General features: G+C 33.8%; 2 protein-coding genes across 2 annotated transcripts; one reads left to right on the top strand and one right to left on the bottom strand.

The window, feature by feature from the left end:
- Positions 1–1321: 1321 nt before the first annotated feature.
- LOC126965563 (uncharacterized) lies at positions 1322–4915 on the bottom strand. Its single transcript, XM_050809201.1, has 3 exons — positions 3829–4915; positions 1565–3388; positions 1322–1353 (listed from the first exon to the last, which is right to left on the bottom strand). Exons 1-3 carry the CDS (start codon positions 4913–4915, stop codon positions 1322–1324), a joined length of 2943 nt encoding a protein of 980 aa, XP_050665158.1.
- Positions 4916–16570: 11655 nt separating this feature from the next.
- Positions 16571–22135, top strand: LOC126965643 (venom peptide BmKAPI-like). The gene is made up of 3 exons (XM_050809317.1): positions 16571–16715; positions 20106–20288; positions 21287–22135. The coding sequence occupies exons 1-3, from the start codon at positions 16637–16639 to the stop codon at positions 21382–21384; spliced, it is 360 nt and encodes a 119-aa protein (XP_050665274.1). The 5' UTR covers positions 16571–16636; the 3' UTR covers positions 21385–22135.
- Positions 22136–25106: the final 2971 nt, after the last annotated feature.

Raw genomic sequence — 25106 nt, 5'->3', positions numbered from 1 at the left:
AATCTTCTTAAATCAATTTATGTCGACCGGCCGCGGAAACAGCTGTTAGCCTCTGTCCGTGCCGCTTGCGCAGCCCAGACCCTTACACGGCGTCATATGCGTGCCTGCTCACTCATGAACCGTCTCGCCCACACCTATTATTAATTAAAACACCACTACCTTATGCTGTAGTAACGTTCCGTTACATTACCCGCTCGGCCCACGCAAGGATTTAACCTGACTAAAGGTAAAATCCGCAAATAATATAGTACCCGCCCTACACACTTACACAATAAGGCTGAACTATTTAAAAAAAAAGGAAAAAAAAATACAGAGTAAAATAAAAATAAAATACTTAGAAATTACTATAAATAAATTACTAATTACAATTTATTATGACCTACAATTTTTAAGTCTTTAATGTGCCAAGTGCCTAGATTCTTTCCCGACATATTTTCCAAAACATATACGAGAGGTGAAAGCTTTTGCGTTACCCGACACTTAATAAACTTTGGAGCCAATTTTTTGCTGAAGTACTTGTCTTTATCGCTCAATACGCAAGCACGCTTAAATACGATGTCTCCAACATTAAACTCGAAAGCTTTTCGCCGTAAATTGTAATGGTTAGTATTTTTAACATGAGCTTGATATAAAGATTTTTGAACATCATCAAATATTAACCTTAGAGCCCCAAGGTTTTCTGCATAGGCTTCGCGCGGAAGAAACAAAATTTCGTCACCTAAATCCGTATCCGTGTAGTGGGACCCGCAAAGGACTAATTCCCTACCGTACACTAGAAATGAAGGAGTATATCCAGTAGCCTCATTCACAGAGTTGTTGACCGCAAATTGTACTTTTGGAATGAAGATATCCCAAGTTCTGTGATCGTTCTCGACGAATGTGGAAAGACATGTTATGATAGTTTTATTATAGCGCTCAACCGTGTTTATTTGGGGTGTATACTTGGGCGTAAAGAAAACGTTTGGAACTTTGTACCTATCAATGAAGGATTTAGTCGGACCACTTATAAATTGACTACCATTATTTAAAAAAATGGTCTGAGGTACGCCATGTATTAAAAAGACTTGTTCTTCGAGGATCTTCGTAATAATGCTTGAAGTATCTTTCTTAATGGGAAAAATTTGGCAAAATTTTGAAAAGCAGCAAGTAACCACCAGAATGTAGCTATTTTGTTTTCGAGTCACCGGAAGTGGTCCCATGAGATCAATGGAAATCATTTGAAAGGGCCTAGAGCATTGTTTAGGCCTTCCCATTTCACCTAGCGTAGCATGATTTTGTGGCTTGTATGAGAGACACGTAGAGCAAGAACTAACAAACTTCGTTACATCGCTATGCATATTAGGCCAGTAATACCTGAGTGCAATACGCTTATAAGTCTTAAAAATGCCCATGTGACCTGCTGTTGGTTCAGAATGATTCTCTTTCATAACCACCATTCGAGTTTCTTTCGGAACTACTTCTTTCCAATCAAATTCTCTAGTAAGCGTACAAGGTTTTCGCATAATTCGGTATAGTTTATCATTCTTTATTATATAATTAGGATATGAACTGGGCGCCTTTTTACAGCCGTCGTAAATATTTAAATACCAATCGTCACTAGTGTTCGTGTTTGCTAACAAAGTATCTATGGTAGACACCGGTACAGCACGCGATAAAGCATCTGGTATAATATTATCAACTCCCCGGCGGTGTTTTACGACAAAATTAAATGATGATAGCCGTACACCCCACCGCGCTAAGCGCCCTGTTGGATTATTTAAATTTAGGAACCACTTTAATGCTGAATGATCTGTGTACACCGTAAACGTTTTTCCGTTTTCTATGTAGCATCTCCATTGCTCTAGTGCGACGATAACAGCCAATGTCTCACGCTCTGTGATACTATAATTCTTTTCTGCCCCGGATAGAGATCTGCTCATGTAAGCTATTGGGTGTTCTTTACCCTCAATAGTTTGAGTCAACATAGCACCTACGCCATAGTTGCTAGCGTCAGTGTGGATTTCAAAAGGAAGGTCATACTTAGGGCAAAATAGAACTGGTGCAGATACTAAACATTCTTTTAGCATCCTAAACGCGACGTCAGCTTCATCAGTCCATTTAAAGGGGGGAGCTGACTTTTTACTAGAAGTTAGCTTATTGAGCGGCCCAGCGATTGTGCTAAACTTTGGAACAAATCTTCTATACCAAGTTGCCGTGCCGAGGAAACGTTTAAGGTCCTTACGACACGTAGGAGTTGGATAGTTTAAAATTGATGAGATTTTATCTGGATCAGTTCGTAAACCTTTCGCATCAACCACGTAGCCTAAATATTTAAGCTGACTACGATAAAATTCACATTTTTCTAGATTCACAGTTAAGTTTGCCATTCGTAACTTATCAAGTACTTGCAAGAGAAGTGTCACATGATCATCAAACGAGCTAGTAACTAAAACTATATCGTCCAAATATGCGAATACCTTGTTTTCCATATTCCCAAACAATAAATCAACCAAACGCTGTTGCGTAGATGGTGCGTTAGTCAACCCAAACGGAGTAGTTTTGAACCTGAACGTTCCGCGACCTGGGACGTAGAATGCTGTTTTATCTCTATCCTGGGGGGCAATCGGCAATTGCCAAAAGGCCTTAGATAAATCAATACTACTAAGGTAACGCGCGTCACGTAAGTTATCCAATATTTCGCTTATATATGGCAAATTATATGCATCACGTTTTGTGATGGAGTTGAGTTTTCTGCTATCTAGGCAAAATCTAGGCTGACCGTTTTTCTTTGTTACTAGTAATACTGGAGATTGCCACGCACTTTCGCAAGGCTCAACTACATCAAGTTTTAACATTTCATCCACCTGCTCGACTAAAATTTTTTGTTTTTCTGGAGAAAGTCTATAGTAACGCTGTCTAACCGGAGGAGAACTTCCTGTATCTATGCGATGAGTAATTAAATTCGTGCGTCCTAAGCCTTTGTATTCAAAAGAAATTTCCTTAAACTGATCAATAATATTACTGGCACGAGCCCTCTGAGACTCATCTAAATTCTCGTATGAATGTATGAATACAGTAGAAGTATCAGTATTTATGTTTGCTAGAGGAACACTTGATAAACCAAACGATCCCAAATATTTAGGACATAGTTTAAAAGCGCGCCAGAAATCAACTCCTAAAATAAGTGGTGATTGAACTTCGGGAACTATATGGGCCTTAATAATGTGAAATTGATCTTCAAACTGCACTGGTAAATCTAGATAACCAACAGTTTTGAAATTCTGTCCACCAGCCGTCACAATTGATAACTTATCTGCTGTATATAACTTCAAACCACGATCGACCAATGCGGTGTGAGCATAATTACCTAGTATGGTTACTGCTGAACCTGAATCTAGAAGGCCTGAAGCTGTAATATCATTGACTTTTATATTAACGTAGGGTCTAGTATCATTTTTAGGTTTAACGTGCAGAATTGAAGCAACCTTGTTCCCAAGAAAAAATAAACGAACCATTTCTAACCAGTTATTCCATTCCTCTTTGCTTGTACGGTTGTTATTTATTCGTTTAGGTTTGCCACAATTCTGCGATTTTAGTTTTTTGAAACCTGAGAACTGGTATTACAGGTGGGGCAGTCAGGTTTCCTAACTCCTTTGTGACCGCATTTAAAACACATAATATCCGCATTAGTGCAATCCTTCAAGGAATGTGTATTATTACGGCACCTTGGGCAATAAGGTAATTTGTGACTTGTACCAGAATCGTTTTTTTGGATGCTGTGTACGTATTTTTCATTTATATTGACATTAGAGTTGTTTCTCAAGCTAGTATTCGATTGTTTTACATTACTTTTAACGTCATTACTGCTTAACTTAAATTTATCAGATATTTCAGTGCCTTTATAAGCAAATTCTGGTGCCAGAGTACCAAAAGCTGCAATTGGTTCTCTGAAGTGCGCAAATCGCGATTGAATATTTTCGTAATTTTTACAGATAGTTTTAACCTGATCTATATTCCGTAACTCAGGCGAGGAAGCTAAAGTGCTAGCATAACATGGACGAATATTATGCAACACAATTTCAAGCTTGTCCTCTTCCGGCATTGGGTTAGAAAGCCGTGCAAACATACCTGATAAGATAGACAAAAAAATTGTGATATTTTCCGTTTCCCCTTGGGTCCTAGAGCGAATCTCAGAAACTAAACGGTAATCATAATCACTTTTATCAAAATCTTGTTTCAACAAAACAACTAGATCATCCCAAGACGAAACTTGGTCTTTAATAGTTCTAAACCAATGTAATGCGTCACCCGTAAATATTTCTGTTGCAAGTGATAAGAATTTTGAGTCGGGGATGTTACGTGCTTCGCTAAATTCATTAGCACGTTCAATAAAAGATCTAACGCAAGACTTGCCATCGAACTTCAACCTGCCTAGTTCGGAAGTTACACTTTTGTCACAAGTGACAGCAATATTAATAGGTTGTTGACTTTTAGACGAAGTCGCAATCGTTGAGGTGGCTAAATCAACTAAAAGAGGATCGACTATTTTATTTGAAAGTTTTAAATATTGTTCGTAACATATCCTGAAGAGTTTGGTACTTGTAAGATGTTCCTCTTTTATGTCATCAGGTTCAATTCTGTTGATCCTATGGTAAATGTGATTTAATAAATTTTCTAAACGTAATAACGAACTTTTGTCTGTAAGACCAGAGTCCAGACTCGATTTGATTTTGTTTAATAACTTTACAACAGCCGCTATATCCTCAGATGGTTCAAGGTGAGAGCATAATATGTCGTGAGAAGGAAACAACTGACTTAATTTATTGATTTGTTTTCTAAGTTCAGCCACAGTAGTACCTGGGCTTTCACCTCTTATCGCAACTTCGTATTCTAACTCTGTTTTTTGAAGTGAAAAAAATTTTATTGGAAAAGACATACTGACACTGATTGCACTTTAGGTGAATTTTAAATAGCACACAAATCGAGAAAATACTTCGTTCTGTTACAAAACACTGTTCTAAAATCGTCCTCTTATAAAAATAATATAACTTAAATGTAACTACAATATATAATGTATGTAGTATTTCAACTTGATATAAAAATTCACAAATAAAACAAAACTTAATTAAGTTGCACATAAAATATAATCAAAGCGATGCAATTTATGTATCATTTATATTTACACAATTACACAATTTAAAAAAACAAAGAAAAGGACGTCCACATAAACACTTACAAACAATCCACAACCACTATACCCAAAGCAAAACCAGATAGAAACCACGTTGGGCGCCAGTGCGACACCTTCGTTTGATATTTTAAAATTTAATACAAAAAAAAACAAAACGATAGTGCCTCAGTTAAATTTCTAATTTTAATAAGAATTTATAATATAAAATTTATATTATGGTAGGGTAACACGATAAAAAAAAAAGAAAGTCGTGGTAGGTTCTATCGGATTCTGCTATAGTTGGTACTCTCCTGCGAGATCCCGTTCAGTCACGCTCGGCGATCTGGATGCGGTGATCTTCCAGCGCCAGGAAGACAGGAATCGTTCGATGCGGAGCGACGTCCTCAGAACCGCAAGCACCAAGGCAGGTTCAACGTCAGCGGTAACTTAGGACCTGGAATTATAAACTAGCGATTGGCGGTCCATTCCTTTTTTTTTTATTTCGTTCCTTCTTTCCAGAACACGGAACCCGCAAGCATAACATAGCAATCGCACAAATCGACATCTCGAGGATTGCGTAGGTACCTACTTGGTGCATAGTGGCGAGATTGTCGACATGGCAAAGCAGAACGAAGTTTACATATTATTATTAATGAACTAATAACGAAAGCAAGCACTTTATTATGATAATAAATTAAAACATTACTAATCTAATTATTTAACAAAAACCTTGTGGTCAGTAAAAAGTTTGCATAGATAACTGTAATTTAAGCGATTTCTATTTTATTTCTCAAACAATTAACAATGGCGAATGTTCTACAGCTAAGTTACAATAAAATAAGACTTATGTGCTATTCAATACTCACCCTAGAGCGGGATTTATCCAATACACACTATATATTTATTACGTAACTGTTAATTTTAGTAATTATGTATATTGAGCACGCGTTGAAATCTTCTTAAATCAATTTATGTCGACCGGCCGCGGAAACAGCTGTTAGCCTCTGTCCGTGCCGCTTGCGCAGCCCAGACCCTTACACGGCGTCATATGCGTGCCTGCTCACTCATGAACCGTCTCGCCCACACCTATTATTAATTAAAACACCACTACCTTATGCTGTAGTAACGTTCCGTTACACCAGAAGTTCTCATGAGTTACATTACATTGAGAAAAGGACAGATATATATTTATTCACATTTTTGCCACCCAAGAACACCCACTTCCACCCACTGCGACCAGACTCCCTTACTTTCACCGTGAGACCAAGGGGTGTTTACCAGAAAAACCTGTCTTTTCAAACGAACATTAGCATTTTATATATATTATGTATTCACCCGCCCTACGCATTATGCTATTGATGTTGTTGTAATATTATCTATGTAAAAGTTTTATTTAATAAAATAGTCAAACATTAACATTTAAAACAATAATAGAAACCAGTTTGTATTCTAGTCTGTCCACCATCTCGGGTGTCCCTATAATTCGATACCTAAATCATAGGGGTACTTTGTAAATATTTCGGAATGTCGTTCTTTACAAACCACAACCAACCAAGCAACGTTCAAAAGTTTGGTGCATAGACCAGACTTAAACGACACCATAAAAAATTACATCTACGTAAGTACCACGTTACCATAATATAACTATGCAGCTGGAAGCTCAGAGTTAATTAAAAATGTGGCAGTAATTATTGGATAATACAAATTAATTAGAGTTCATCTCTGCTATTGTTACACATAAAATATCTAAATGTTACTATACGATCCATTCACCTGGTTTTCTCCTTTACTTTGCGAGATTGCGAGGCCTGAAAGTAATAATATTATTCAAATGTTAATGGTTATTGTTATTACAATATATTCCTCCACGCTAAATATAGCATGTACGTAAATGTATCCGCAATAAAAGTAATAGCTTTTGTTGCGGATACAAATGTTGAAATCTAATCAATATAATCTATATAAATTCCTAAAGACTGCGGAGTCAAATACGAAATGGTTGATGAAATAGCTACCGTAATAAACTAAACTCCTGTTATAATTACACATAACCATACAAGGAGTGATCTAAAAGTATGTTCTTTATTCCTTATTCAATGACTTAAGACGCATGAACAGCGGCCTCAAGACCGAATATTGAAGGTTCGGCCGCTTCAGGACCAAATTTTAAGATTTGGTCATTTTCAGGAAAAATAATATCAATCAATTGATGAGATGATTGAAATATTTTCTGGTAGAAGAAAATATAGTCCTAACAAATCTAATATTGACGGTTTAATCAATTATTGTCAATCGTAGTATAAAGGTGACCATTTTGTGATATTTCTCCTAAATTTGGCAACCCGATCCCCAGCTTCTATTGAGCAGGTTAGTAAGTTGATTAGCACTGCTTCTATTGAGCAGTGTAATAGCTTGTTGGACTCGGCTCCTATTGAGCAAAGTAATAACTTGATTAACAATGCTTCTATTGAACAGTCTTATAGTTTAGTTTCTGGTTTGGAATATGTTCCAAATTATTAAAATTATTCTATAAGATAATAGGGGACTCCTCTAGCAATATAAATACACAATGTACAAGTACTAGTAAACATAATAATTGTAAAGTCATAAACCTGATGCACCAAAATATGCAAGGATTGTTAGGTAAAGAACTGGAACTGGAGTTACTAATGAACCATGAAAATATTGATATCTTATGTCTTACAGAACACTGGCTTAGAAAATATGAGCTCATTTTTAACTCCAGTGATCATCAGGTGGCAAGTGTGTTTAGCAGAGAAAATGCTACACGTGGCGGCTCTCTTATACTTATAAGTAAATCATTTAAATTCAAAGACCGTAAAGATATTGTGGGCCTCTCTGTTGAACGTATCATTGAAATAGCGTGTGCAGAGCTTGAGCGTGCCATTGTTGTAAGTATATACAGACCCCCCGATGCATTATATGAGTTATTTGAGAGTGTATTGGAGGAGGCTCTATCAAAATAATCAGAATCTAAGAAGTATATTATGATTTCTGGTGACTTTAATATTAACTTATTAGAAAAATCCACCACAAGTATTAGATTCAAATCTTTGTTTAAATCATATAATTTATCAAATATTTTCTTAGAACCTACTAGAGTAACCAGCACCTCTAAAAGGTCTATTGATAATATTTTTACAAATTATAAACCTATATTTTCTCTGTCAATAATTATTAGATTGAGCTCAGCCCACTTTGGTCAATTAGCCTCTTTTAATATTGTAGTAAACAAATGTACTTCAACTAAAAAGTTTATGTTTGTTCCGGTAAATAATAGGCGAATGGAGAAATATAGAGGCAATGTTTCGGAAAAACTCTCAAATTAGTATTTGAATTATAACAGTACTCAAAATGAGATGTATGGTTAGTTATTTAAAATAATTAAAACAGAGTTTTTTTTTTATATTTACTTCAAAGACTGTCAACTCGGGTGGTCTCTTGTCATTTAACAACTGGGCAACAGCTGGTATTCATAGGAGCAGACAACGGTTATATCATCTATATAGTGAGAGATCATCATGTAATCATGATGTATCTTTTCTTATATATGTGAAAAAATATTCAAAATTATTTAAGAAAGTATGTACTATTGCTAAGTCAATGCATATTAGAGAAATAATTAAAAATGCTTCAAATAAAATAAAAATGACTTGGAAAGTTATTAACTGGTAATCTGGAAGAGCGAAAGACTGCAAGTTTGAATATAATCTAATAATAAACAATACAAAAATCCACTCTGAGCAGGAAGTAGCTTCTGCTTTTGAGAATTTTTTTTCTGACATTCCAGTTTCCATCTCAAGCACCCTTGTCTCCTCCACCAGTGTTGCCGAGTCACTTCTTTTGGAAAATGTTAAGGAATGTAAACAAAATTTCAAATTCAGTGTTGTTAGCCCAGCAGAAATAATTAAAACTTTTAGATCCTTAGAAATGAAAAAAACTGCTGATATATGGGGCATATCTGTAAAAATAATAAGTTCTGTTATCGACGTCATAGCACCATATCTAGCACTAGTTTTTAATAGCTGTATTGAACATGCCGTGTTTCCTGACCTTCTGAAGTATAGTAAAATTACACCAATATTTAAATCGGGACTCACTTCTGACCCGAATACCTATCGTCCTGTTTCGGTGTTGCCAACCCTTAGTAAAATTTTTGAAAAAATTATTTTAAGCCAAATGCTTACTCACTTTAACATTTATAAGTTACTTCATATAAAACAATTTGGCTTTACTAGGGGACGCTCGACTACGGATGCAGGTGTTGAACTCATCAGGAATATTTTTGAGGCCTGGGAGGAATCACAGAATGCACTTGGTATCTTCTATGATTTATCTAAGGCTTTTGATTGTGTTCAACATTCAACGCTGGTCAGGAAGCTATGCCACTATGGTATAAGAGGATCTGCACTTGATCTTCTGATCTCATATTTAAATAATAGGATTCAGAGGGTCGAGGCAGGTGAATGGCAGGAGATCTCCTGGGACTCCTCTCGGTATGGGGGTACCACAAGGGTCTATTCTTGGACCCTTCCTCTTCCTAATTTATATAAGTGACCTAATCTAATAACCTAATCTACCTAAGCTTGTAGAAAAAAAACACAATGTGGTATTGTTTGCAGATGACACCTCACTTATATTCAAAGTGAAACGAAGCCAAGATTTATTTGACAAAGTAAACAATCCTCTATCTGACATCGTGTACTGGTTTAGCGCCAATACCTTATTGTTAAATAGTCATAAATCCAAATATATTAAATTTACCGCGCCAAATATCAAAAATGTAGATGGGAATATTTTATTAAATTAAGAGGTGGTAAAACCAGTTTAATCTGCTGTATTTCTTGGTATTACTCTTGATTCCAAATTGCAATGGGGCCCCCATATTGAAGGATTGGCGAATAGGCATAGTTCTGCAGCATATATGGTTAAAAAAATTAGACGGTTAACTGACATAGATACGGCGCGACTAGTATACTTTAGTTATTTTCATAGTATTATGTCCTATGGTATATTGTTATGGGGCAGTGCGGCCGATATTAATACCATCTTTGTGCTGCAAAAGAGGGCTTTGCACGATTTATAACCTATGTCCTAAAGAATCATTAAGAGAAAAATTTAAAGAAATAAACATTTTGACTGTTGCTTCTCAATACATTTTTGATAATGTTCTGTATGTTCATAAGCACATTGAAGAATTTTCTAGAAACTGTGACATTCATAAAGTTAACACGAGGATCAAACATAAACTTGTTATGCCTACTACTCGGTCGGGTCGTGTTAGTAAGTCTTTTGTTGGGCGATGTATATGCTTCTACAATATGATCCCAGAAAATGTACAAAACAAATGTGTTACGAAATTTAAAAGAATTGTTAAAAAACGTTTGTGTGGGAAAGGTTACTATAGCATAAACGATTTTCTTAATGACACCACGGACTGGGAATGAAGCGCACACCCTCAGGCTCTTTAATTATAAATGTTTATTGTATGATATCACATTGAGATGTCTGAGGCAGTCTCTTTTGAATGGGTTAGTCCTTGACGTTCAATAAGTGATTTTAAATCCTATTTTGAAAAAAATATGTGAATTTGAATTTGAAATTTGAATTAATAATATTCAGTCCGAACAAAGTGGGCAACTTATAAAAGTAATTACAATATTGGACAATGTCAGACCAAAAAAGGTAACGATTATACCAGTTACTGGTAGCCGTCTTAAGAGGTTTAGAAATAATTTGGTAAATACCATACCAATATTACACTGTGGTGAAACTGCTATTTTTAACAATAACTTTGTCTTAAATTCCTTCTGTTAGGAATTTGACAGGATTTTTACTCAAATAGTAAACAACAAACATTTTTTGATGATTGGGCAACAATAGGTATCCACAAAAGTCGTAAACGCTTATATGACCTTTATTATGAGAAAAATTACAATAAAAGTGAAGAATTTAAAATATATGTAAAAATATATATAAAAAATACTCCAAGCTCTTTAAAGTAGTTTGTCATGAAACGAAGACACGTTTCATTGCAGATAAAAATTAAAAACAGTAATAATGAAGTAAAAGCGTATTGGAATGTAATTAACAATGAAACTGGTAGATTGAATTGTCTCACACCTTACACACGCGTTATAAATTCGGATATAGAAATTGCAAATGAATTTGATAAATACTTCTCCGAAATCCCGATTTTCACAACCAAAGGCTAAGGCGAAGTAAGCTTCTTCACCAAAAGCAGCACATGATATGATTAAATTACATGTACCAGTATCTTCCATTGATTTGAAATTTAAGTATGTTAAAGGTACCAATATAATAAAAATCTCCAAATCAATAAACCGAAAAATACAAAAGACCTATGGAGCCATTCGAATTATATTGTAAAATACATACTTGACATTATAGCAACTGAATTAGCAACAATATTTAACGAATGCATAGGTGTGTTTCCTGTCCTCATGAAATACAGCAAAATTTGTTTTGACCCTGCTAATTTCAAGCCTATATCAGTGCTGCCTGTTTTTAGAAAAATTTTTGAGAAACTTTTGCTTTAACACCTACAAATGCATTTTTGTAATTAATTGAACAAAAACCAATTCAGTTTCACTAGGGACTTATCGACAGTTAATGCGGGTGACTCATTGAATATATCTTCGACGCCCGCTAAGAGTCACAGGATGCATTGGGCATTTTCTGTGATTTGTCCAAAGCATTTCACATCGTCCACCATGAAACTTTTTCAAATTCAAATTCAAATTCAATTATTTTTATTCAAAATAGGATTTATAATCACTTATTGAACGTCAAAATCTACAACCCATTCAAAAGAGACTGCCTCAGACCTGAGAAAAATGGGCGCAAGAAACTCAGCGGGCTTTTTTTTTATATAAAATATGGATTACAATGTAATATCGTACAATAAACATTAATAATTAAAGAGCCTGAGGGTGTTCGCTTTAATCCCAGTCCGTGGTGTCATTAAGAAAATCATTTATGCTATAATAACCTTTCCCACACAAACGTTTTTTAACAATTCTTTTAAATTTCGTAACACATTTGTTTTGTACTTTTTCTGGGATCATATTGTAGAAGCATATACATGGCCCAACAAAAGACTTACTAACTCGACCCAACCGAGTAGTAGGCATAACAAGTTTATGTTTGATCCTCGTGTTAACATAATGAATGTCACAGTTTCTAGAAAATTCCTCAATGTGCTTATGAACATACAAAAACATTATCAAAAATGTATTGAGAAGCAACAGTCAAAATGTTTATTTCTTTAAATTTTTCTCTTAATGATTCTTTAGGACCTAGGTTATAAATCGCGCAAAGCCCTCTTTTGCAGCACAAAGATGGTATTAATATCGGCCGCACTGCCCCATAACAATATACCATAGGACATAATACTATGAAAATAACTAAAGTATACTAATCTCGCCGTATCTATGTCAGTTAACCGTCTGATTTTCTTAACCACATATGCTGCAGAACTAAGCCTATTCGCCAATCCTTCAATATGGGGGCACCACTGCAATTTGGAATCAAGAGTAATGCCAAGAAATATAGCAGATTACACTGGTTTTACCACCTCTCCATTTAATAAAATATTCGCATCTACATTTTTGACATTTGGCGCGGTGAATTTAATATATTTGGTTTTATGATTATTTAACATTAAGCTATTGGCGCTAAACCAGTACACGATGTCAGATAGAGTATTGTTTACTTCGTCATATAAAACTTGGCTTCGTTTCACTTTGAATATAAGTGAAGTGTCGTCCGCAAATAAAACCTTGTGTTTTTTTTCTACAAGGTTAGGTAGATCATTTATATAAATTAGGAAGAGGAAGGGTCCAAGAATAGACCCTTGTGGTACCCCCATACCGAGAGGAGTCCCAGGAGATCTCCTGCCATTCACCTGCCTCGACCCTCTGAATCCTATTATTTAAATATGAGATCAGAAGATCAAGTGCAGATCCTCTTATACCATAGTGGCATAGCTTCCTGACCAGCGTTGAATGTTGAACACAATCAAAAGCCTTAGATAAATCATAGAAGATACCAAGTGCATTCTGTGATTCCTCCCAGGCCTCAAAAATATTCCTGATGAGTTCAACACCTGCATCCGTAGTCGAGCGTCCCCTAGTAAAGCCAAATTGTTTTATATGAAGTAACTTATAAATGTTAAAGTGAGTAAGCATATGGCTTAAAATAATTTTTTCAAAAATTTTACTAAGGGTTGGCAACACCGAAACAGGACGATAGGTATTCGGGTCAGAAGTGAGTCCCGATTTAAATATTGGTGTAATTTTACTATACTTCAGAAGGTCAGGAAACACGGCATGTTCAATACAGCTATTAAAAACTAGTGCTAGATATGGTGCTATGACGTCGATAACAGAACTTATTATTTTTACAGATATGCCCCATATATCAGCAGTTTTTTTCATTTCTAAGGATCTAAAAGTTTTAATTATTTCTGCTGGGCTAACAACACTGAATTTGAAATTTTGTTTACATTCCTTAACATTTTCCAAAAGAAGTGACTCGGCAACACTGGTGGAGGAGATGGAAACTGGAATGTCAGAAAAAAAATTCTCAAAAGCAGAAGCTACTTCCTGCTCAGAGTGGATTTTTGTATTGTTTATTATTAGATTATATTCAAACTTGCAGTCTTTCGCTCTTCCAGATTACCAGTTAATAACTTTCCAAGTAATTTTTATTTTATTTGAAGCATTTTTAATTATTTCTCTAATATGCATTGACTTAGCAATAGTACATACTTTCTTAAATAATTTTGAATAATTTGTCACATATACAAGGAAAGATGCATCATGATTACATGATGATCTCTCACTATATAGTTCATATAACCGTTGTCTGCTCCTATGAATACCAGCTGTTGCCCAGTTGTTAAATGACAAGAGACCACCCGAGTTGACTGTCTTTGAAGTAAATATAGAAGCAAACTCTGTTTTTATTATTTTAAATAACTTACCATACATCTCATTTGGAGTACTGTTATAATTCAAATACAAGTTTGAGAGTTTTTCTGAAACATTGCCTCTATATTTCTCCATTCGCCTATTGTTTACCGGAACAAACATAAACTTTTTAGTTGAAGTACATTTGTTCCCTTCAATATTAAAAGAGGCTAATTGACCAAAGTGGTCTGAGCTCAGTTTACTAATTATTGATTGAGAAATAGGTTTATAAGAAACTTTACTCCTAAAACTAAAGCATTATTGAGTAAAAAATACAGCCCTAAATCTGTTAAAATCATATTTAAGCGAAAGAGTTTAGATAGTCGACGTAAATGGTAAACGGTCTTCGGGTAAACCTGTAGGAATAGATGTTCCGCAGGGTTCTTTCTTCGGTCGTTTCTTGTTTCTTATATATAATAACGTTTAACTATATTGCAGCCAATAAAGACCACTTCGAATAAGCTTTTTATATTTATGTATTAAACTAACACACTATAAAGGTAATAAATGTTATTTGCAATATAATTTTTTTTCTTTGTTTCAGTATTTATGGCAAGACTAGGTAGTTATTGTAGTTCTCCATTATCTCACAGAGTACGTGTAATACATATTAACTTGTTATTACATCTTGGATGCTCATTATATTATTATTTCTTAATCTGTACAGAACCTATTCATCATTCGTGCAGAATTGTGGTTTTCCTCCTTTATCTATTGTTTGATTTGCTCATAATTTAATTGGTAAACAAATGAGATTACGTCATACATGAATATCCTATGTCGAATACATCAAAAGGTTGTTGTGTACCGAGAGAATTATATTGAATACAACTAATGGGACGTGTTCCTCCTCGAACATTGCTTTAATAAAAGGCATAAAAGGCATTTATTTTCTCAAAATTGATTCCTTTAGAATTCTTTTTGATGTCATTTCTTATACTACTAGATACTACTACCGCTTCGGAAACAAATGGCGCTCTGAGAGAGAAGAAGCGGCGCAAGAAACTCTCCCAGCATTCTTTTTTTTTTTGCGCTCTTTTCAATAAAAATATACAATATTGTACAGTTGCTATAAAATAATCACAATCTAGTCCCAGGCTGTACGATCATTTAGATATTCAGCAGTGGAGTAATAGGATTTACGACAGAGCCATTTTTTTATGAAACATTTAAATTTATTTATAGACAATGCCTGAACAGTGGCTGGGACTTTATTGTAGAAGTGTATACATTTACCCTTAAAGCTATTATGTATCTTATGAAGCCTACTAGAATTAGTTACAAGCAATCCCTTATTTCTAGTGTTATAATAATGAAAATCACTATTAAGAGCAAAAAGGTGACGATTTTTGTGAACATATATTAAATTTTCATAAATGTACTGACAATAGACAGTCATAATATTTATTTCTTTAAATTTTTCTTTGAGAGACTGTCTATAACCAAGCTGATATATAGCACGAACAGCTCTCTTTTGCAGAGCAAACACTATATCAATGTCAGCAGCATGACCCCATAGTAATATACCGTACGTCATGATGCTGTGAAAATAACTAAAGTACACTAATCTAGCGGTCGCAACATTCGTGTACTCTCTAATCTTTCTAACTGCATATGCCGCAGAGCTGAGTCTATCTGCTAGATGGGTAATATGTGGACCCCACTGAAGCTTTTTATCTAACGTGATACCCAGGAAGACCGTAGTGTCCACAAGTTCCAATCTCTGGTCATTTATAAGTACGTTGGTTTGTACCTCCGCTGTGTTTGGTGTAATGAACCGTAAACACTTTGTTTTTTTACTGTTTAAGTGCAGATTATTCGTCTCAAACCAACGCACTATCTTTGAGAGTGCATTGCTTACCTCGTCATCAATATCCGCACGTCGCTTCACTTTAAAAATAAGTGAAGTATCATCAGCAAACAATACAATCTCATGGCTATCATCTACCACAAATAACAGGAAACCTAGGGTTTATCTAAATAAAACAAAAAATACCAGAACTAGAATTTCTTAGTGGCCGATGTAGGTCCACAGGTTTAATTTTATTCTTAATTATTCATCCCCACGGGACCCTATTTTATTATTTTACCTTCTCGATACTGCTTCTCTCTGCTATATGGTTTAATATACATATCAATAGATTCATTATGGGTAATTCTTTCCGAATGTATACGATCTCTACTACATTTTGAATTTTAATGACTTTTAACTGACTTTCATAGTGTTTTTATAATAAGTGGTTTTATATCCTATTTTGAATAAAACTATTTGAATTTGAATTTACTTCAACAGCCTGTAAATTCAGTATTATTGAATGAGCGGACTTTAAAAAATATAGTATTACGAACTTTTAGTAAATAAAATCTCTTATTGTAACTCATACTTATGATCGGTGTGAATATAATATTTATATCCTGTTTACACAATTTATGTGCCAGTAGGGGTCAGTCAAACGGATAAGCTTCTAACACCATGATGTATAAATATCTGGCTGTATTTCTTTTGTGTTTCGTTTTAACAGAAACTATGCAAATTGAGGAAAAGCCCTGGGGTGTGTAGTTTTGTATTTTAATTCTATTATTATATATTTTTTAATAATACTGATGTTAAAATAGATAATAATTTGAAATGATTGTCTATTGGAAACAAGGTCTATGTACCTTAAAAAAGAAATTTAATCTAAAAAATCAAGATAAATAATTAATAAAACAATATTCCTTAGATTTTGATTTGAATTTCAATAAAACAGATCTGAATAATACATACATTTATAAATATGATTGTATAATAACACACTTCACACTAATACATTATTTTTGACATTAATTATCATCACCATCGTGTATATAAGTTGTAATTATCTAAATATATAATATTATTTTTGTTGCGTATATTATTAACTATAGTTAAATGAGCGGACATATAGAAATGAACTATAGAAATACCACAATTTACTTTATTTAAATACTAAAATAAAGTCAACTTTGATGACATTTAAATAAAATAAGATAAAATTTGTTATTTGAATAATTACACTTTGTTTATATTGTTTTTCTACTCCTCTACTTTTATCTGTCAATAATATAGCCAGAATTAGTAATATAAGTGCATACTTTATTTAGTCTTTGAAAAACTTTATACTCTAGGGCCTAAAAAGCATTATTTACAGTCATTTACAGTACTGTAATGTCGCCAAAAAGGCACAGTTGTTTTGATATCAGAGATAATAAATCTAGGTAAGGTATGGTGGGTTCATAGAAATATGAGCTAATACGTAGTACATACTATATTACATACATTATATATTAACGTTTAAATAATTAGACTAAACATTTACCTCCTTATTCATTATGGTCCGCTAACTTTAAACAGCCGCTTAGGAGTGTTTTTTCTCATTCTGACTTAGGTCAATAGAAGAAGATCAGAGTGAGAATTAGCAATGCTTTAAGTTAGCAGACTATTATGAACGTTTTTGAAGAAAGTATTTTGTTATTAATTTGGGTTAGTGTCAACTGTTGTTAATATAATTAGCCAAGATGGTGCTAGATATATTTTGTAATTATCAATATTCCCGCGTTGCCTGTATGGGTACCCGTAACTTTACCATTCCTTGAAGGAAAAATGAAACCACTCACCAGAGTGTATGTATACATACAATCTTACATAATTTATACGTCTAGATAGTCTCTTGCTGTTAGATAACCGTATAAACAGGACAGGAATATTTGTTTAGTGTGCGTGACAAGATACGTCTTACGATTTGTATGATACTTTGTGTTAGTTTGAGTGAATTGCTCAAATTAGTTTTAAACACATTTTTTTCGACGTTTTCACAGCTGTCTTAATCTATCTAGACGCATAAATAATCTACTTTTACAATACATCTCCGGCCCATTTAATCGGCAATTCGAAAATTGTGGTATTTGTTTGTTAAATTACCAGTAAAAAAGATTCCGTTCCATAACAGACATTGAAACTGCCAGATTGGTTTATTTTAGTTACATTCACAGCATTATGTCATATGGTATATTATTATGGGGTAATGCTGCTGATATTGATTCTATTTTCGTGCTGCAGAAAAGAGCTGTTCGGGCAATTTATGGTATGGGACCAAGGGTGTCGCTTAGATCTAAATTTAAAATTAGGACTGTTTTTAAACAATATATATAACATATGAAAATTTAGTATATGTTCATAAAAATGGCATTAAATTTACCTATATAAATACCTTTATTTATTTACGGTATGTGAGGATGATGCAGCTACTGTACTGAATAACTTTTGTATTAATTTACATTTACTTTTTTGGCATACTCTTGTATCTAAGGGATTCACAATTTGACGTTTGAGTATGTTTGTTGCATCACTTTACATATTATTTTATATTGTAATTGAAATGATTTGTAAATCGAAGAAAATGTAAAACATGATATAAAAGAGTGGCAATGAGTTTCCTGTTACTTCTTCTCATTAGCTCAACCCTTTACGAAGTAGCGGTAGATTCAATAAGAAAAAAATATTTTTTGACATTCATAAGTGTCATTTCCTTCTTCCGTGTTCTATATAACCCGTGACCTGAATAAAGTGATTTTGATTTGATTTACCAAGTCGAAGAAAATATATTGTATGCGACACGTTGCATAACTAGGTCAAAAAACCTTTTGAAATAGTTATGTTTTTTTTTAATCTCTTTATACAAATGTTGCATAAAATACCATAATAAGTATTGAAAACTTCTTTTGTGGCTTTTTTGGGATGGGTATAAAATGTTAAACTCGCGTCAAGATACGTGACGAAGGCATCCGTTGAAATTATGGATGAAAGAGATAAACTTTTAATGTAAAATAACTGTAAAAACTTTTAATGTATAATAACTCTAATATACAGGGTGTCCCAAAGTTATGGGACATGAAGGGAAAGTACCTTAAATATCGAAGATAGGCTATTTTACTGAAAGAAGACTTTATGTTATTTTTAAAAGTTAGTGATTCTGCATTCAAAGATTTTCTAAAAATTACTTGCCTCATCTGGGAATCGAACCGACTTAAATGTTAAAAAAAAAAACACCCCTACTCTTATGATGCCAATCGCCAAAAACGAAATTAAGTGGGTATTATTTGTAAATTAATTAATTACATGTTCAAAATGTGATATCTCTTGTCTTACACAAATCACCAATCTTTTAATGAGTCCGCTACCTGTTGATTTTCTTATCATTTTATGGTGAATACTCGATATGATATGGCACAATTCTGTTTGTAACTCGCCCACGTTCTCGTATCGTTTTGTATAGCATATATTTCACGAATCCCCAAAAGAAGGAATCTAATGGTGTAAGGTCCGGGGATCTGGCCGGCCATCTAATCGGTCCTTTCGTACCAATCCAAGTAGGAAAACATTCATTTTACGTTATTCCTTTCTTTAAAATACTATGTTACTTAAGAAGAGTTATTAGTTTGTGGCCATTCTTTCGATTGGTATCATCAAAAGTATAGGTGTTTTTTTTACATTTCAGTCGGTTCGATTCCCAGACGAGGCAAGTAATTTTTAGGAAATCTTTGAATGCGGCAGTACTAACTTTTAAAAATAACATAAAGTCTTCTTTCAGTAAAATAGCGTATCTTCGATATTTAAGGTACTTTCCCTTCATGTCCCATAACTTTGGGACATCCTGTATTGTTAAATTTTTTATGTAATATACATTGTCATTTTTGTGTGCGATAACGTAATAAATTAATATTGTATTTAACCACATAAATGCTAGTACTTTTATACTGATAAATAAAGCAATTCATGCGAAATTATTTTCTAACCATTCCAGGATAATCAAAAAAGCACAACGTTAATTTTCAAGTTTTCACTTCTGCCGGTACTCCCGGAGTGCAACCCGTATTTTTAAGCATTTGTTCAACTTTCCATCATAATTAATAACATATTTTAGAATGCCCTGAAAACGAACTATACTTCAAATGTCAAAAAGAAGTTTGCTGGAAACAATGCCAGGATTTAAAGAAACCTCCACCGTGCCCTTCCATAGCGCCAGGATGTTACGACCCAGCCTGCTTGTGTAAGGAGAACTATCTCAGGAACGAGCTGGGTGTATGTGTTCATGAAGATGAGTGCTGTAAGTATATAGTATAGAAGAAAGAAAGAAATATGTTATATGTTGCAGTTTACTTAACCCTCATTTACAATTTTTGTTAAGTGAAACTTCTGTAGCCGCGTTGGCCACTTTTTGGTATTTTTTTATAGAACAAACGAGCGTATGGGTCACCTGATGTTAAGTGATCACCGCCACCCACATTCTTGCAACACCAGAATAATCCCTGGAGCGTTGCCGGCCTTTAAGGGAAAATCTTATGGGGTCCTCGTCACCGACATGCTCATAACTAGCGCACGCGATAAATAAATAATTTAAACAAGAAATTTAAATAAATTTTATAGTTGGACACTTTCTGGGTGGGTGAAATATCGCGTAATAGTTCGCGTCACCGAAATGCTTATAGCAGTTTATCTGTAGCTATACAGGGGATGTGTTGAGCAACCTTAGTGCTGGGTAGGTATACCTTATAAGTGAAATTGAATGGATTTAGTGAAAAGTACACCTTCCTTAAAGGCCGGCAACGCTCTTGTGTTTCCTCTGGTGTTGCAAGAGAATGTGGGCGGCGGTAATCACTTAACACCAGGTGACCCATACGCTCGTTTGTCAACCTATTCCATAAAATAACAAAAAAAAAATTATTTGATTCATCTCAAACATTATTAAATTGCAAAATTTAGTTTCACCTCAGCATAATGCAGTGAAATGATTTGCGTTGGTCTTCCTGTGAACCCAGGCGGTACTGGTGAAATTTTAGCCTCAGGAAACTACATGCAATCAAGGATTGCGTGCCTGATACACTTTGCCGTAATGATAGTTTTAACTCAACAAAATGTTTACATACATATATACATTAGGTTATTTTATTCTGCTAAGATAATTACTCAATACTAAGTATTACAGTATCACAGTAAACTTGAAAAATATTAGAGTTAATATAAAATTTTGAATTTATAAAAAAGAATCATTCTCTGAAGAGGTCCGACCACATATTAGGTATAATAATTTTTCTTATTTTTTAGTCTGGAGCACCCAAACAATATATGAAAATGCCATTTCGACATACGACAGGCTAATTTGGATACATATAAACCTTCTTGGTGTGAGATATCAAAAGTGAAATTAATTTGACATGACAGCTAGAACATTCCATATTTAAGAAATGTTTGATGGTTTGAGTTAAATTTTGTCACCCGAATTATTTAAAAGTAAAGAATTTTTTAGTTTATTGGCCAATACAGAACAAAGACATAACATTTTTTTCAGATAAACTACGCCACGGGTCTATTTTAGTACAGACATTCGTTACATGAAATTTTTTTTTTCAGGAAATATCTTTTAAGGTGTATTTTGATTTTTGTGGAATTTATGAACATTTTCGCAGCTCTTTGGGCTATAAATATGGATGCTTACTTAAATATACAGACACAGCTCGCAGTAATCTAAGTTAAAAGGCCAGCAACCCACTTTTATATTTCCTAGTGTTACTCTTGCTATACAACACTTGTACGATAGATTGTCTTACTATTCACACAAGGAAGGCATGTCATATAAAATGCAGGAGCCTGCCAATCAGACATCACTATCGTCAGTTCATAATTAAGCACAAATGTTAACATTTGTTTTTCGCCTAAGTTGCTTGTTACCTGTTCCAGCGAATATTTGAATAGTTATTTTGCATTTAATTCGAGTCTCCTGAAAATCTCTAATAACCTTTTTGTGGTAAAAATTGTATCATCATATTTATATTAAACAACTTAAAAACTGTTTTTTTTTAATTCTTGTTCCAGGAACATCGATCAAAATGTCCAATTTCTAAATGAAACATTAAATTTCAATTATTTTACTCCGATTACATATCTGGCTTATCACTATTGTTTTATTTAATTTGTTTTTATACATTCTTATTTCTTATTATTATTTAATAATAAGAATACTTTCCTATAAAGCTCATTTAATCGTCTAGATAGACTGTGACAGCTCTGAAAACGTCGAAATAATAGAATAGAGAATGAGTTTGACGAACAATAACATACAAAGTGACGTACAAATGGCGAGAGTAGGACTGAGCTCGTCACACACTAAACTAATAAATACGAGGCTCTATCTAACATTTAAATGTATAAAATAAGGTTGAAAGATGAAATCTTCTATGAATGAAATGTACTATGTCAATTACCATCAGTTGAACGTAAACGTTTTCATAAAAAAAATCTACGATCTATGCAAAGTGACGCAAATTTAAATATATACTAAAACGTAAGTTAACAAATGAATGAGTAGATGATAGAAACCATACAAACTGTATACATATAGTTTATATTTATATATATATAAACTATCTAGCAGAGTTCTCGATAAACAGGATAATTCAGCTATCAAATAAGATTGTAGCAACGTGTGAAATAATATTAAAAGTTTATCTAAAGCTAGACTAAACTAAAACATAATTCACGATAGCAGGAACAGTGAGTTCTTTTTAATGTCATGTATTTCATCTTCCAAGCGTTGATTTTAATGAAAACTGTTCCGAAATAAAAAATAATAATTGGCTCACGTTTCTGACAAAGTTAGTGGGTCTGTGTGACAGAATAATTTGAAATAAAGCGACAGTTAGTTGATACATAGGATGAAGCATTTGTATTCATGGACGGACATAAGCTGTAATTAGATCTGAGTGTGTCACGATGTTGCCCTACTCATATGTTTAGAGCATAGACTTACAATATACTAGCGTATAGACTAACAAAGCCTGTGAGAGAGAAGAACATCTCTAACGGAGATACAGCAAGATAGAACAGAAAAGCGGATCTATTGTGACTGCAACCGATTTTGATCGACAAGTTGTAAACAGTCAGTATTACCAACTAGTTTAAGCACGCATTGAAAGATCTAAATTGGTCGTCTATCCGCTATTCTATGAGTAATCAGCCACGCTTGGCATTAGCTTCTTATGACGGGTTCCTATAATAAACGAAACGTCATATATCATATATTATTGACTGCGAAACAATATGGGCCTACCAAACGTTTTTAGTTTATAAAACGTTGTATATTTAATTATAATTTATAAGTTATAACTAGCCTTAATTTCACATTTTTGCCACCCACAACCACCCACTTCCACCCATCCCGACCAAACTCACTTATGCACACCGAGGAACCGAGGGGTATTTGCCATCCCAACGGGATTTCGAATTTTTGATCGAAGTTGCGGATGATAGAGAAAACCGTGGACATATATACGAACATTAGCATTTTATATAATACTAGCTGACCCGGCAAACGTTGTTTTGCCATATAAAGTATAATTCACGCGATAGTTTTATAAGTAGTAAAATATTGCCTATATTATAGCCTGTACATCATTTTGTTCTATTGTCAATAGTTTTTGCAGCGCACGCAAAAATAGGTTTTCGATTTTACACCTTGTGTTACAAAATAGCAATTTTATTACGGATCCCTAATTTTGAAAAAAAAATACATAGCCTATAGCCTTCCTCGATAAATGGACTACCCAACACTGAAAGACTCATTCAAATCGGACCAGTAGTACCAGAGATTAGCGCGTTCAAACAAACAAACAAACACTGCAGCTTTATAATATTATAGTATAGATAATATTGATATATTAACATATTAAGATTGTTATAATTGTATATTTTAATTTAAAATCATTATAGTTTTGTTTAATATTATAATATATACCAAAAAATAAAACACAACCTAAACATATTGTATGCAGACCTATTAAAGACATTGATTCAATTAATTTCATTTATTCGCTGAACAATATTATCTGGAAAAAATTATTATTATTAACTAATGTAAATGAAATTGTATCTTTGCTGACATATTATATTATAAGCTTGTTCGATTTTTACGCGCCAAAAAAAAATATACATATTAAAGAAGCCCAATATCCATGGATTACTTATAACATTAAATAAATAATGAAACGTCGTGATGATGCACAAAAACTCACTGATTTTAAACCCGAATAAAACAAAATTTATGATCTTCGGCAATTGTAACGGCTTAGAGTTAATTAATGAATTCAATGTAAGACTACTCATTAATGATAAGGATATCGAACGCGTACAAGAAGTTCGCAATCTTGGGTTGATAATGGATGAATCCTTAAGATTTGAGAAGCATATAAATAAAGTCATTTCCAACAGTTTTTATAGATTAAAAGCTTTGTACCAAATTAGACCATTTATAACCACAGAATTGCGCATACGTCTTTGTGAGGCTCTTGTTCTATCCAAGTTTAACTATACCGATACAGTGTATGGTCCGAGGCTGCTTGGCAGAACAAGAAAGTCAATACAAAGAGTACAAAATGCATGTGCTCGTTTTTGCTGGGACATACCGGCCCGGCAACACATTTCTCCATTCCTCAAAGAAGCAAATATTTTAAATATGGATGCTCGTAGACGACTTCATTTAGCCACGCTTCTTTTTGGTATTATTAAGACAAAAACGCCAAAATATTTATATAGTAAATTGGAATGGCTAGGTCAGCGCAGCCAGTTAAATTTTGAAACAAGGTTCGCATTCAATGTCCTGTCAGTCCCACTCCATCATTCCGCCTCTTTTAGAGGAAGTTTTAGGTACAGTGCCACCAAGTGCTGGAATGATATACCACCACCGTTTCGCAATCTGAAGACTGTTGGAACTTTCCAGAAAAAAGTTAAAAATCTCATCCTTACGTCTATTTAAATTATTAAGTATCTGCTTACAAATTATGTGCATAAGTCCTACATTATAAGATTTATCTTATTAATAATACATAATGGGATCGAAGGTTTAGTTTGTTTCTGCAAATATTTCTAAAAT

The sequence above is a fragment of the Leptidea sinapis genome, chromosome 8, assembly GCF_905404315.1.
Source record: "Leptidea sinapis chromosome 8, ilLepSina1.1, whole genome shotgun sequence".
Lineage (NCBI taxonomy): Eukaryota > Metazoa > Arthropoda > Insecta > Lepidoptera > Pieridae > Leptidea > Leptidea sinapis.
Note: the sequence above shows the minus strand (reverse complement) of the source record. Positions and strands in the feature narration are given on the sequence as shown.

Bases quoted from the DNA above. Each gene is read 5' to 3' on its own strand.
- LOC126965643 (XM_050809317.1), top strand. From the start codon at position 16,637: ATGATGTATAAATATCTGGCTGTATTTCTTTTGTGTTTCGTTTTAACA. The intron at 16,716-20,105 runs GTGTGTAGTTTT...AACATATTTTAG, and splicing joins AATTGAGGAAAAGCCCTGGG to AATGCCCTGAAAACGAACTA. The intron at 20,289-21,286 runs GTAAGTATATAG...CTTATTTTTTAG, and splicing joins TGTTCATGAAGATGAGTGCT to TCTGGAGCACCCAAACAATA.
- LOC126965563 (XM_050809201.1), bottom strand. From the start codon at position 4,915: ATGTCTTTTCCAATAAAATTTTTTTCACTTCAAAAAACAGAGTTAGAA. The intron at 3,389-3,828 runs GTAATGTAAAAC...ATGATATTACAG, and splicing joins AAGCAGTAATGACGTTAAAA to CTTCAGGCCTTCTAGATTCA. The intron at 1,354-1,564 runs GTAAAAAGGCGC...TATTGCACTCAG, and splicing joins TTTAAATATTTACGACGGCT to GTATTACTGGCCTAATATGC.